The 15,149-nt window shown below is 30.3% G+C and overlaps 1 protein-coding gene across 1 annotated transcript in view; it reads left to right on the forward strand.

The window, feature by feature from the left end:
* LOC129913536 (lysM and putative peptidoglycan-binding domain-containing protein 2) overlaps nt 1–14,367 on the forward strand; it is a 35,908-nt gene extending 21,541 nt beyond the window's left edge. The window contains exons 3-4 of the mRNA XM_055992268.1: nt 10,890–11,242; nt 13,650–14,367. Coding sequence (XP_055848243.1) covers nt 10,890–11,242; nt 13,650–13,893 — 597 coding nt within the window. The 3' untranslated portion in view covers nt 13,894–14,367. The remainder of the gene's footprint in view (nt 1–10,889; nt 11,243–13,649) is intronic.
* The last annotated feature ends 782 nt before the right edge of the window (nt 14,368–15,149 follow it).

Consider the following 15,149-nt stretch of genomic DNA (forward strand, 5'->3'; position numbering starts at 1 on the left):
GCTGACGCGAATCGAGCAATAGCGAGCATAGCAAGGCAGTGGCGTAGATAGGTTTTCGCTATGGGAAGATAGATTTAGTTTGCTCACTTTTTTTTAAAGTTTAATAGTAATAAAAAAAAAAAAAATAATAAAATAACAAAATTTCATTGAATTTATTATGTATGCCATAAAAAAATTACATTTTTTAAAGATAATATAACGCATTAATTTGAATATGGGTCAAAATCATGGCGGTGGAAAATTAAATGTCAAGGAATTTTTTTCTTATTAACCAATTCAAATACAAGCCACATACCTATGAATATATATGTTTCCGTTAGAAATGTTTCCATTTCTTTTTTTATTTAATCTAGTATACCCAAAAAAAAAAACGTTCCCGGACATGTCCATAACTCAAAAACTGAAATTCAATTATTTTATTTATTTCCTTCACAACACTTATACACAAAATTCTTTAAAAAATTTGTACATCTCTAACAAAAAAATTAAATTCTATTATTATTTATACATTAATAAAAGTTTTCTTAAAGCGTCAATATTTTAATCATCTAAAGTACAAATCGTACTGCAAGCTGTTTTTTAAGTTTATATTAAGTAGATTTATTATTCCACACCTATTTTTATAGATAAATATATTAAATGTATGTTAAAAGTTAGTTTTAGTTTCATTTAAAAGTAGCGTACACCAATTAACCGTCATTACGGGAACGCTTGTTTAGGGGGAAATTTAGATTAAAATTTTATTTTTTTGCTGATATGATCAAAAAACGAGCCCACTACAATATAATCTAAAAAATGTTTTACTTTGTGACATAAATAAATTGCACGACTGGGGTCGCACGTACTTGCTCTTATGCTTAAAGTAATTATAATGTTAAAGCTTTTTATTCAAGAAATTTAAAATTTGATATTTTGAAGAAATTTCATAAGTAGCATAAAAAAATTAAATCTGTTTTTATAATTAATTAAACTCCATTTTAAATTATCTTAAAAAAAAAAAAAACAAATATGCCATTTTATTTCTTGTATAAAAAGGTATTTTTAGAAAAAAATTTTCGAAAATTGTAGGAGCCGTTTTTTAAAAAAATAATTTTTTAACATTTTTCAAAAAAATAGTTGGTATGCCATTTTGAAGAAATAATTAATTTACACATAAAAACTAAATTTCAAAATTTTTCATTGATCTGTTTCAAAAAATTGATTTTTCAAAAAAAAATTTTGAAATATTTTTTAAAAATCCAAAAATGCGTTTTTTGAAAATTTTCTAAATTCTTAATATTATCTTTACTTACACACGTTTGTATCAAAATTTTCATTTAAATCGGGTTAATGTTGTACGAGATATTCAGAAACGAAAAAAACCGTTCTATGACAGGTACCATTAATAACGGTACAAAAAATATTTTTTTTATTTTAAAAGTTGGCTCTTATGTGTAGTACTACACACAAAAATTTAAATCAAAATCGTTAGAGCCGTTTTTGAAAAAAATTAACATTTCTATTTCCGTTATATGGCAAGTACCGTTAGTTTTGGTCATAAAAAAAAAATTTCAATTTCCCCTCTAGGGAATCACCAAAAACTGCTAACTAACAAGTTTGAAGAAAATCACTTCACTCGTTTAGGCTGCAGCTCTAGATAGAGACAGACACACAGACAGACAGACAGAATTGCCGGACCCACTTTTTAAGCATTCTCCATCATCGTAATGTCATGTAAAATTGTTATCTCGAGTTCGATTTTTTTTACGAATCCTAAACTTGCCCTATAGTACCTATATCGCAAGTAAAAATAAAAATAAATTAAGGTCAAAACGCCATTTCCGAGAACGCTCTTCGAATAATCTGAATAAATAATGTGGTCTTACACACATAATTCTGCATTTTTTGGGTGTTTTCAATCAGTATGCTATGGCTGTAATATATCAAAAAAATTACAAAAAAAAAAACAAAAGCAAAAATTACTTCTGGCCTAAGTGTTTCGGATGTGCATAAAAGCATTTTTTGTAGAAATCGATTTCTGAACCAAGAAATAAAGTTATATTTGATTTATTTAAACCTAATTTCAAAAAAAAAAAAAACACCCTTTCACATGAAAAAATGTATAAACTTATTTTATTTGTAATTCCCATGGGAAAGACAACATTTTTAATAAATTTCGTAAGGGTAACTTTTATACCATTGATTTTATAGGACTTATCGCGGATTTTACTTACTTCCCAAAAAAAACACCCTTTCACCTAAAATATTTGTATAGACTTGTTAGATTCTTGATTTCTATTATAAATGAAACATGTGTACCAATTTTTGTTGGTGTAACATTTTTGTCCCAGTGTTTGGTATTAATTCAGAATTTCATCTTTTCTTTAAAAAAAAAAAACCCTTTCACTCAAGATAATTTTGTAGACTTTTTTAGATTCTTAGCTCTTCTAAGAAACGAAACTTTTTCAACACTTTTAAAAAATTAATAAAAAGTATGTCAGCTGTTACGATAACTTTCTCACCCATAAAAAAAAAACCTTTTACCAAAAATATTTTTAGAAATTTTATTAATCCCTTGTCCCAGCTTTATCTAAAGCCTTCATCCCGAATTTCATCAATGAATTTTGTTTTTCATATGGGTTTGGATAATATTTACCTGTTGAAGTCAGAAAACAAGCACCTTTGTTTTTAATCGCCAATAATTTTTCTTAGAGCAATTGTATGGATATTATTTTTATGTCATTAGATTCAGCATCAAAAAATGCCTTTAAAACATGTGTCATAATATGATATTCCACAAACAATTTTTTTCACTATATATTTGACCTTCACCCCCTCTCTCTTTTCCACAAAAAAACACCCTTCCACTCAATTTTTTCTTATAGACTTTTTTCGAAGAATCCTTGAAAACAACGGAAAACCTTTTTAGTATGTTTTCATGGTTTGTAAATTTTTCTCCAAGCTCCATTACATAGAAATCGAGAAAAGGATTGAAAACAGTAACACGAAAATATTCTTTTCGGTACTTTGAACGGAAGGGTTCGAACGATTCTTTTGTCGCTTCACTATTCTCTTATGTTTAATGTCAATGTCAAGGACTTCTGTCCATTTAATTTTTAGTTGATCCCTACAGATGTAGAAACGAAATTTCAGAGTGCGTTTCTTTAACTTATTTGGTTCATAACTGTTTATGTTGAACAATTATCGATTCCAATGGGGGGAATACATATATCCCCCTGATTCTCCCGTATCTACGCCACTGGCACAAGGAAAGAAGTTCGTGTTGTTGCGAGTAGAAATTCTGTTATTAGTTAATGAAAAATGAAAATGAGGCAGGCTTTCCTTTGGGCGGCGGACCTGAAGGTTTGAGGTACCCATTTCTTGAAAAGTCGACGTCTCTTACTCTTGTTCGGGACAAGGAACTGGGTATCTTGTTTGCGAATTGGTTTTTTCGATTCTTTTTTTTTTTTGTAATTTTTGGGGGGAATGATCGACTTTATCGATTAAAATGAGGTCAACTCATGAAGTAAATACTCCGAGAGGCAAACAATTTTTTTATATAAGTTTAAATGAAACTGAATTCCATTCCAATGTGTTTGTGTTGTGAGTTGAAATGATTTTTTATCTGATGCTGTAGCTGTAGGTGGAGTTCGTTTTTTTTTTTTTTAAGTAAATGACTGCAAGTCACGAGGTATGCACTATGAAGAGATAAAAACACTTGTTTGATCAACAAACACAAAGGTACTCTTTCTATACCTAAACTATGTATATTTTTTTTATTTCTCATCACATCAAGTTGATGGAGAATTAATAAATTTAAGCCGCAATGAGAATTATTTTAATCGCGGCGCTGTTGGGTGTATGTGAAGTCATAAACAAATAAATTTTAGAATGTGTGTTGTGGAAGTACATAAACACATACAGATGAAGGTTCATCTAATTTAAATAATGCTGATATAAAACAGCAATTGAGAGATTGTTTTCATTTACTTTTGTTTCTGTATCCAAAAATTTGTATAACTTGGTGTTTTATATACTAAAAGTTTTTCATAAAAAATAATGATGATGGGAGTTAGTCTTTTCTGTTTCTTCAATTTACTGCTTAAATGTCTTCTATGTGTGTCTATAATGACGTTTTTTTCGAGTCGATGACGACTTCTATACTCGGTGATGGCATATACATACATATGTATATCATATTATTATGTAAACGTTCTTAGCATAAACAAAAACAATAAAAATAAATTTCATGATAGCACATCGTCTTACCTCAATTCTGGACGAACTTTTTAGAACAGTGAGATTCTTGAATGGCAATCCCTCAAAAGCGAACTTGTTTGCGGATGCTCCATAGCGCCTTAAGGCGGCGTTTCAATCAATTGTGGATTCGAGCTTCACCCAACAATCCTAAGCTAGTAGTTAGCTACCTGCTTCCAGTTTGGCACGGCAAATTGATTTAGGTCCCATTGCACTTGTGTGCGCCACCTTAGACGACGTCGATGTTGAGTGTCCTTGTCTCTATAAATACATATTGTTATACGCGGTGGGTATCAATTTGATGATGGGGTTTTTCCATGATCTGACGTAGTGTAAATATTTTTGGTAGATGTTCTAATGCCACATTGATAAATAATGATCAATAAGATTGTTGACGAAAAGTTTCAGACGTTCATATACTTACGGCAGAGAGGATCTTATAGCGGATGATCAGGCATAAAATGCTGAGATCCCGTTTCCTACGACTACGATATTCGGCAGATGAGTTGGTGCATACTCCCATCCAGGTCATCTCCTGCTGCTTTAAATAACTCGGCAGCAATACCTTCAGCTCTAGAATCTTTATTGGACAACCTTAGATATGACTTTTTTCACTTCGGACAGGTCGGAGGGATGCTCCTTCGTTCTTTACTTTGTAGATCTCAAAGTCCTTTTCTGCAGCGCCGCGGCGCGCCGATTTCATCACCAACCAGAGGTTTCGTTGTGGTTGCCTAGTGTAATAGAGCACTTCGGAAGCTGAATCTCTGATGGTTTCTTGAGACGCGTAATTCGAGACGCGATCAAAAAATTAGCTGGCATTCTTTTGCGATTGTAGTCTTCCGACGTTAAAACTCCTCACATTATTTCCTTGATGGTCAGAATAATAACATTCGTACATTGGCCACTACCAGGTAGTAATCAGCATCAATGTTGGCTAATGGAAACGTTCGGACGTCCATAACACTGGAGGAATGTCTAGCGTCGATTGCAATATGGTCAATCTGGTTGACGGTTGATCGATATGGAGATTTTCATGTCCGTTATCGGATGTACTGTCGTGCATACTGTTTTCCAAATATGATTCCAACGATGAATTCTCTTCCTAGCTTGGCATTAAAATCACGCAGAACAATTTTAATATCGTAGCTTGAGAAAAGGAATGGAACACTTAAACATTCACATGAGAATATCATGTTTGATTGTAATAACGAGTCCGATTTATTTACGAATCCTTAAATTGCCTTTATGTAGTACCTACGTACATGTTGGAAGTAAAAAAAAAAAAACTGAGTGGCTAAGAATGTTAAAGAAAAGTATAATTCTTATTGATGGAATATAGGTAAGGTAATTAAAATCACTTTACTTGGACATATCAAAGAAACTATAGAGATGTATAGTTGTTATCTAAATAGCTAGTTTTTTTTTTATGTGTTATAAATTGAAGAAAGAAAAGCTTTTAAGATTGACACACTTTTGATCTAAAAAGAAAATGCGAATGTGAATCACATTATATTTGGTCATTGTTAAAAATTGCACAATTTTCATAGTATGAACAATCTATTTCGGGATTGCTTGCAAAAATTGTTTCTTCTTTTTTTATTATTTTTTAAGTGGAAATGACTAGGTTGCATGACTTCACACACCACACACAAGGTCAAAATCTTTGTTGCGTGACAAAAGTTTTTTTGATTTATTAAAACAAATATTTTTCTTTACGTAGTCTTTGGTGGCTTGCATAACGATTAAAATATGAAAATAAATTGATTGGTTTCAGTATAAATTTCCTTTTATGTTGGAATATTTATATTTTAGTTTTTATTCTTTGATATCAATATCAACAATTAGATTTGGATGTGCAAATATGTTTTTATAAGCGATAATATTGTCTACAGGTTTATCAACTCATGGCAGAAATGAGAGGGGGAGAAGTAACGAAATAAAATTAATGTTCCGTTACTCTTTGACTGAAGCTTGTTTAACTTTATTTTGCTATTAAGTAAACCGTTCGAGGATATCTTTATTCAGTGGAGAGCTATCTCTCATAATGTTCTTTTCCAATAAGAATGACACGTAAATCAATATTTTTTAAATTATAAAATGACCTGCAAAAATTTCGGCCTTAAATTTCTTTGCAAACTTATGGGCAATGTCCAAAAAAACTTATGAAAAATATCAGAAAGGTTTCAGTTATCCGACGATAGCTCTACGAGAGATTTAAATCACCCCGAATATATTTAATCCGTTTAGGAATCTATAGGCATGAAAAAGTGGACACGAATTTTGAACAAAATATGCAGCCTTTTTTTTATTTTCCAATAGCAAATTACTATTTACAAACTGCAACTCTTTATGCAAGTTGCTAGAAAAGATTATTTGTATAAATAATTTTAAAGCATAAGCTTGTCAACTACAGAAGAATTTCACATCAACGTGATGGAAAAACAAGCCCACAAGATGCATCTAATAGTGACACAGTGTTCGATTTTAAAACTACTTTAATGAAAATGCATCTATTTTTTACTTGCGATATAGGTACTATATATCAAGTTATGCATTCGTACAAAAAAAAAAAAGTTGAGATAACATTTTTCCATGACATTACGATGATAGACAATGCGAAAAAAGTGGGTCCCGGAAGTCCGTCTGTCTGTCAGTCTGTCAGTCTGTCAGTCTGTCAGTCTGTCAGTCTGTCAGTCTGTCAGTCTGTCAGTCTGTCAGTCTGTCTGTCTGTCTGTATAAGGAACTAGAGCCTAAACGGATGGACCGATTGACTTCAAAATTGCTATGTAGCAGTTTTTGGAGACTCTCCAGAGGGGTTTTTGGAATTAATTTTTTTGGACCAAAAATAACGGTACCTGTCATACAAACATTTCGGAAAAGTTTAATTTCACGAAAACGGCTCCAACGATTTTGTTAAAAAAATTCAAATGTTAGTTTTTAAACAAGATCTATCTTTTGAAGAAAAAATTTTTTTTTGAAAATCATTATTAACGGTACCTGCCATAGGACCGCTTTTTTCAAATCGGATTTTCTGCAAAACTACTTATTGTATTTCAACGAAATTTTTTATACAAAAGCATTTATACAATTTAAATATAAGCCAAAAATAAAATTTTGAAAAAAATAATTTTTGGATTTTTAAAAAAAATTTGAAAATTTTTTTTTGAAAAATCAAATTTTCGAAAACGGGACATTGAATTTTTTTGAAATTTTGTTTTTAGATGTTGATTAGTTATTTCTACAAAATGGCATACCAGTTTTATTTTTAAACTTTTTTTTCAAAAAATTATTTATAAAAAATTAGTTTTTTAAAAAACGGCTCTAACGATTTTGAAAATTTTTTTTCTAAAAATGCACCTTAATATATTAAATAAAACTGCATACTTGTTTTGTGGGGCGATTTGATTTCAGATATTGTTTTATTTTTTTGAAAAATGAATTTTTTTTTTTTTTTTTTTTGTTTTTGTTTTTATATACCTACAGTTGTGTTCAAAATAATAGTAGTGGCTGCATCAAAAAAACATTTATTATAATTACGGTGCTTCTACGGCTAAAAATTTAGTTTCTTTGATGTCAAAGTTTGTAACGGTCAATTACTGATAAATGTATCATAGTTTCAAAATGAAAAAAAAGGTTCCAAATAATTTTTCATTGACTCTTGGTTGTTCTTTCTAATTTGACCTGTTCAAAATAATAGTAGTTAAAGTTATTTCTGAAGAATTTAAAAGCGGTTTATAACATAGAATATTTATTTTTGGTTTAAAAGTAAGTACTCATATAATATGAACAATTTTTCAACAAAAAACGATTTGTTTCGGTTTTAATCTATTTATAGTTCGAAGAGCAAAACACTGCAGTTCGGATAACGGAAACTTATACGAAAGCTGCTTGAAGAAGGGAAAACCTACTTGGAAATTCAAGGTTATATAAGGATGCTCCCCTACAATGGTAGCCAATGCAATAAACTCAACGAAAAACCCGAAACGTGCGGTAGAAAAAGAAAAAAGAACGTCGTAGATGACAGGCGTATTGTCCAGATGAGCAAAGTTGAGCCTTCTGCATCGTCGTTTCAAATCCAGAAGGCTTTAAGCCTGGATTGCAGTGCAGTGAACATTCGGAGGCGACTGTTAGAGACTAATTTGTACGCTTGAAGTTCACATAAAGTACCGTTGTTAACAAAGAAATATGTTAAAATACTAAAATTTTCGACCCTCCATGTTTAACTTTTTCCGTCGTATACTTTGGAACATCGGACGTATTCTGGAGATCCAGTACCACCAAAGAGGACAAATTTGCTCGCATCAGTAAACAATATGTTACGCTATTACTTCGCTGGCCAGTTTATGTAATCTTTTACAAACTGGATACGCTTTTTAACATGTTTCACAGAACTTTTCGTGGACTTCAAGCGTACAAATTAATCTCTAACAGTCGCCTCCGAATGTTCACTGCACTGCAATCCAGGCTTAAAGCCTTCTGGATTCGAAACGACGATGCTGAAGGCTCAACTTTGCTCATCTGGACAGTACGCCTGTCATCTACGACGGTCTTTTTTCTTTTTCTACCGCGCGTTTGGGGTTTTTCGTTGAGTTTATTGCATTGGCTACCATTGCAGGGGAGCATCCTCATAAAACCTTGAATTTCCAAGTAGGTTTTCCCTTCTTCAAGCAGCTTTCGTAAAAGTTTCCGCTATCCGAACTGCAGTGTTTTGCTCTTCGAACTTTAAATAGATTAAAACCGAAACAAATCGTTTTTTGTTGAAAAATTGTTCATATTATATGAGTACTTACTTTTAAACCAAAAATAAATATTCTATGTTATAAACCGCTTTTAAATTCTTCAAAAATAACTTTAACTACTATTATTTTGAACAGGTCAAATTAGAAAGAACAACCAAAAGTCAATGAAAAATTATTTGGAACCTTCTTTTTCATTTTAAAACTATGATACATTTATTAGTAATTGACCGTTACAAACTTTGACATCAAAGAAACTAAATTTTTAACCGTAGAAGCACCGTAATTATAAAAAATGTTATTTTGATGCAGGCACTACTATTATTTTGAACACAGCTGTACATTTCCCAAGTTTCTATATAAAAAGTCTTAAATATTTAAGCAACTTGAACTCTAAGAGCAAGTTCGTGCGACCCAGTCGTGCATTTTATTGTTTTCGCAACTGTAAATGGTAGGTAACATGAGTTACTAAATTAATATAACGTGAGTTATTCAAATATTTTCAAATTTTTCCTCGAAATATTGAACAAATGTTTGGTTTTGTTACTAATTTAAAAAGCTTGTAATTTTTTATATATGAAATCTTTCAGAGAAAAACTTCATACTGTCGGACTCTTAAAAATCGTGCCCGATTATTGTAACGTGAGTTACCAACAGCCTTTTATTTTATTTTCCCAAGCAAATGTATTTGAAATTTTTGTGAATGTAACGTGAGTTACCATAGAACTGTCCCTATGCATTTAAAACCGATTTCCTGCCCCTGCTTAGAAGAGAGTACTTTCTCTGGGGAGTGATTTTTTCAGAAATGCAGCAGTGAACGAAAAGTTTCCGGGAAGAAAGAGTGTTCTGTCACTTTTGCTTCTACGTATATTTTATATAAACAGGTATCAAAAGTTGCGTATTGATGAGTACCTTCTCAATTTCGGGATGTGCCAGTCTCTTAAGTATAAAAATGGGGTATTTATAAAATCGCTAGTAGAGGCCCAAAAGTAATTTCTAAATTAAATTTAAGTTAATCCTAAAAAAAAAGTAATAATAGACTCGTAAATAGAGCACAAGTGACACTGCCCAAGAGATTCTGGCTTCAAATATAGCCTAACCCATTTGGATTTTGCATCTTTAATAAATCACCCAAAAGTGCTAAAGTAAAGGATCTAACCTGAGGCCTTCCAAAGAAAATATGTTTATACATATATATGTAGAAATTCTAAAAAATTTTATCGGCAAATTTTAGAATTACCAATGTTTTTTTCGTTTGACATAATTGAATGACAACATTTTCGACACAAATCTTATGAGCAACTGTAATCACTATGAAAGCAAGAACCTGCGACTCAGAATTGTGAATTTTAGTTTTTTGTTTGTTTCCTGGCTATATTCGTGACCATATTATATCAATCATTTGCTGTAATAGATTAAGCCACATTGAATAATTCATGAAATTGATTCCTAATAAAATGTAAAAAAAAATTAATACGACTACAACTATTACATCGATAAGAACAATTTTCAATCTCCTGTCAATCGACGTTGATATACGTAATTGATACACTCTACTTCAACTAAATAGGTACAATTGTTCGAAATAAAAAGTAAATAAACTTCCTAAAAAGATTGAGGTACCCTGTTGAAGTAAAATCATACCTTAACTAATTTCCACAATACCTTCGAACTTCCACTAGCATTTCAATTTTCCCGCCATACATACCTTGCATTTTTGAAAACACTTCTTAATACGGACCTACAGCCCGCAAACCAAATATAAAACAAAATGGTCAGGTCAACATTTTTTTTTCCACAGCTTAGTAACTAAATCATCAAATTAAACAATAAAAATTGTATCTATTTACCTGAGCAGCAGAGTGTTATGCATTCAAACTAAAATTTATATTCATATATTTTTTGTTTAATTTTCAGACAGAACAAATACGTCGTGCAAATCGTCTATTTGCATCAGATAGTTTATTTCTGCGTCAATATTTACTAATACCCGTCGATAAGTCATCACCCTATTATCCGAAAGATGATCGACCTCAAACACTACCCACAAGACCATATTCGATTGCGGGTAGCGAAATGCTAGCTAGCACAGAACAATCTTCACCACAACAAAATCACACAAGCAAAAATGGCAGCAAATCAATGGATTCGGTTACAATGAGTCCGGAGGAAGAGAATAGAAAATGCATCGATGAATTTCTGGGCAAAATTGATTCGACAATAGCCGAGTCCAAGAAATATGTAGAAAAGTCACAATGCAACAGAACAGAGTGAGTATTGATTATACTTAGTTTATTTTTATTTTCTATTTTGTATTATATGTATTTGAATTTTATGTGGTATGGAGTTGATGAGGTGGATGAGTGGAGTTCTTTGATATTTTTTTTTTTTTTTTTAATGATGAATTTGAACTATGAAAAGTTCATGGAACCTTTGCTTTAACAAGTTTTAGATTTGTTGGAATTTAATGCAGTACGAAGTCTCCGTTGAAAGTTGTTTCTTAAATGTTCTAAAAGATATCACAAAAAAAAAATGTCAATTGAACCATAACCTAGTTGTTATACAATTTTAAATCTATAGTGGGTTATTGAAGATTATTTGCTCTGAATTCTTACAGAGATTGTAAAGTGTCTTTCTAGAAGATAGAAAAAATATATATTTTTGTTTTTTTCAAAAAACATTAATTTGTATGAATTTTTTGACGGTCAAAGAGCCAAAGAGTGAAAGACATAGCTCGTTCAAAATGCAACTTTTTTTCTTAAGAGAAAAATCGTAGAGACCAAAAAAAAGTAACATTTGTACAGAGTTAGTGGTAGATTAAGGTCCATTTTCTTCACTCGGAGTTGAACATAACTTGAGAATTTTTAATATAAAAATTCTCAAGTTTTGTTCAACTCCGAGTGAAGAAAATAGACCTAAGGATCTTTTACAATCGGGTAGTACGTGAAGTACATTTAAGAACAATTTTCTGTACTGTTTACCCAAAGTTAATACATCGTTATCTTTTATTCGAAATTGGTTAAGAACAGTTAAGAGGAAAATGCTTATTCTCTTCTGGTGAAACTCTCAATAACTTTTTAAATTCCGGGCTAACAAAAATATTACGGTTTTAAAAATTTCCTTGTGAAACTCACAATAGGGCTCATTGTCATCTTATTCTTAGCCTCATCACAAAGTCCATTCGTTATAAGGTCAACTTGTTTTTTACCTGGTTTTTTGACTATTAATCGCCTACGGACCATAGTTTTTAGGGATGTAAATTTATCATTCTAAGGAATGTACAGTTTGTAATAATTGCAGTAGTAACAACATTTTTTTCCTCCGTCCAAAACAACTTGGTTCTGATAAAATTTATCTAGCAAACTATCGTTCACGAAGTTAAGTTACATATTAAAGGTAACTCTCCTCTAAAATTTTCTACTAATTCTACGATTTTCAAACCCATCTAAATGTATCTCGTCAAGAATTTGTATAATGTATGCATGTGTTGTTGTTGTGTTCAATTAACCATTTTCTATGCTTCTTCACGAAGTAAATTCGAATCAACCAATTTGATAATAATCAACTTATCGCTTTAATCGATAAGTCAAGATCAAATTTCGTCTTGGGTCATTTTGACCCACTGTGACAACTTAGCTTGAAAAATAAAATTAGTAACTAAGTCAAAAAAAAGTTAATGTAGTGTATTTAATGCAATGGATGAAGGTTTGTACCACTGAGATTTGGCAGAAAATTGTAAATTCTTTTTATTCCGCGAAAATGATTGGTTGAAAATGTAAGTCAATAAGTTTCAGCTCTCTATAAACTCGATACGCCATATAGGACAGATATTACTATAGTCATTATAATCTTAGAACAACAACATCTTGAAGGTGGTACTACCAAGTGTTTATGGCTAGAGTTACAGCACTGTTTCATTGATTACTATAGTCGTTTAAGAGTTGAATATTATTTTTTTTTTGTGCCAAAGTTATCAGTTCGAGACCTCACTTTTTTCATCTTGGTTTAATGAAAAGCAAATTTGAAATTCCAGTTATTGCTTTGAGGTTTTTCCTTACAAAAGTCCTTATTCTATCATTTAAAAGAGCGAAGAACAATAAAAAAAATCGCAATGGGTTCAAAATTCTATCAATTCTCTATATAGTTCATAATTTTTTTATTTAAATGGTCACTGTGGCGTATGTATAATATTTTTTGTTTTGTTTGTAAAACAAAATGTTTCTCTTGTTCATTGAATAATAAAATCATCCATCGTGAATCATTTCTCTTGTTCAAAGGTTAAAATCTCTAAGTTTGCTGAATGTTTATGTGCTTAGTGAGTTTTAGAAAACGAATTTCTAGAAATGTCACACAACTGCGTTTAATAGAAAATCGTAAAGAATTGAGATAAACCAAATTCTGAAAGCATTTAAGTTGGTCTGTCAGCATATTCCGTTTGGACCATTACATTAGATATACCCTGCATAATGTGTATTTTTATTTCAAACTGTCGCGGTCGAAACAGTTGTGGTCTGTCTTGATATATTCTTTCAAGTCACAAAGCTACGATTCACTGAATCTACTCCGGATAGACCACGTTAAGTATTTCTAAACGTTTGTTTGTATTGTGCACTTTTTAAAAAAATCCTAATTTTTATACAATTAAAACTAATTTAAAACATTTTTTTTTTCTTCTAGCCTGTTAACGAGTCAAAGTGATGACGATCTATTTACAACCGGCGGAGTACGCCGAACAATAAGCCCCAATTCCAGCTCATACAAACAACACTATCAGCAAAATAACCAGACAAGTCATACACGTCACAGTTCTTCAGGAAGCACCTCCGACACAGCGCAGCTCCTCAATATAACCCAAGGTCGGCGAGTGCAAACCTCCCTGCAGCGCCTCGAAAAACAACAAGATGAATTCTTCGAATTGTAGCATAAGGCAAATAACATCAAATCAACTTACCATTACTTTACAAATTATTTACAATTAAATTGCAATTAATTCCTAAACTGTGTTATAAAAAAAATACAAAACAAAAAAAATAAATAAATAAAAAAAAAATACAACAAAGCAACTATACAAAATATACAACCAAACTAACAAAAAAAAAAAAATATTCACATTCTATTACACATTTTTTCTCGATTCTTAAAGCAAAAATTTATTAAAGTTTGAATTTTTGTTCCCTTTTTTAACAAAATTTATTTAAAATTTATAAATTAATTTATTACATACGTAATGTTCGAAGTGCGGTGTGAGAAACTACGAAATTTTGTACTATCAATTTTCTATGATTCTATGATTTTTCGGCTGTTATCTATTTTTTGTTTATTATATTTTCTACTTAAGTTTGTTGTATTATAGAAAAAAAAAATACATAAAATAGGAAATATTATACACGTTTATAAATGTATTTTTATTTTTAAGAAAAAAAAAAAAAAAAACTAGCATCTTTAAAATTTATAGCAAAAATAAGAAGAAGTATTAAAGAATTGATTTTATTTTAAAAGAAAGCTAATTTGTGTTTTATTTAATCATTTGTTTTATTTTGTTTTTTTTTTCTCCTTCTTTATTCGAGTTGCTTTTCTTTTTAAATTATTTGTTTCTCTCATTCATCTATCTTAAACTATAACAATTAAAACAAACAAAAAATAATTTGTTGTATAACATGTTTCATATTAAAAAGATAGTTTTTTGTAATATTTAACATTTATACGTACAATAAATAAAATAATGATAAATTCTTATGTTTTATGTTGTGTGCGTGTTGTTGCGTTTTGCAAAACAGAAAATAAAAAAAATTTCACTGCTTAGTTAATAAAGAACAATTATTATATATTTACAGAAAATATAAAATGCCAGCTTTAAAATTATTAGGTAAATTATTTAAGTGTAAATAAATTTAAATTAATTTATTGAAATGTTTAATGATTTTTGGATTTAAAAAACAAAAACACAAGCACTTTTAAGTCGTTGTTAGGTCATTTAAGAAAAAGGTATAATGTATGTTACTGTATGTATAATAATTAATAATAAAAATAAAATTTTATTTGTTATATTAATATTTATATAGTTTGAAATAAAGCTTATCAAATATTTTTCGCACATAAATCAAAAAAAAAAAAAAAAAAAAAAAAAAAAAATATGTCATTGGCTGATAACAGGTTGTATTTTTATTTGCGAATTGC

The sequence above is a fragment of the Episyrphus balteatus genome, chromosome 3, assembly GCF_945859705.1.
Source record: "Episyrphus balteatus chromosome 3, idEpiBalt1.1, whole genome shotgun sequence".
Lineage (NCBI taxonomy): Eukaryota > Metazoa > Arthropoda > Insecta > Diptera > Syrphidae > Episyrphus > Episyrphus balteatus.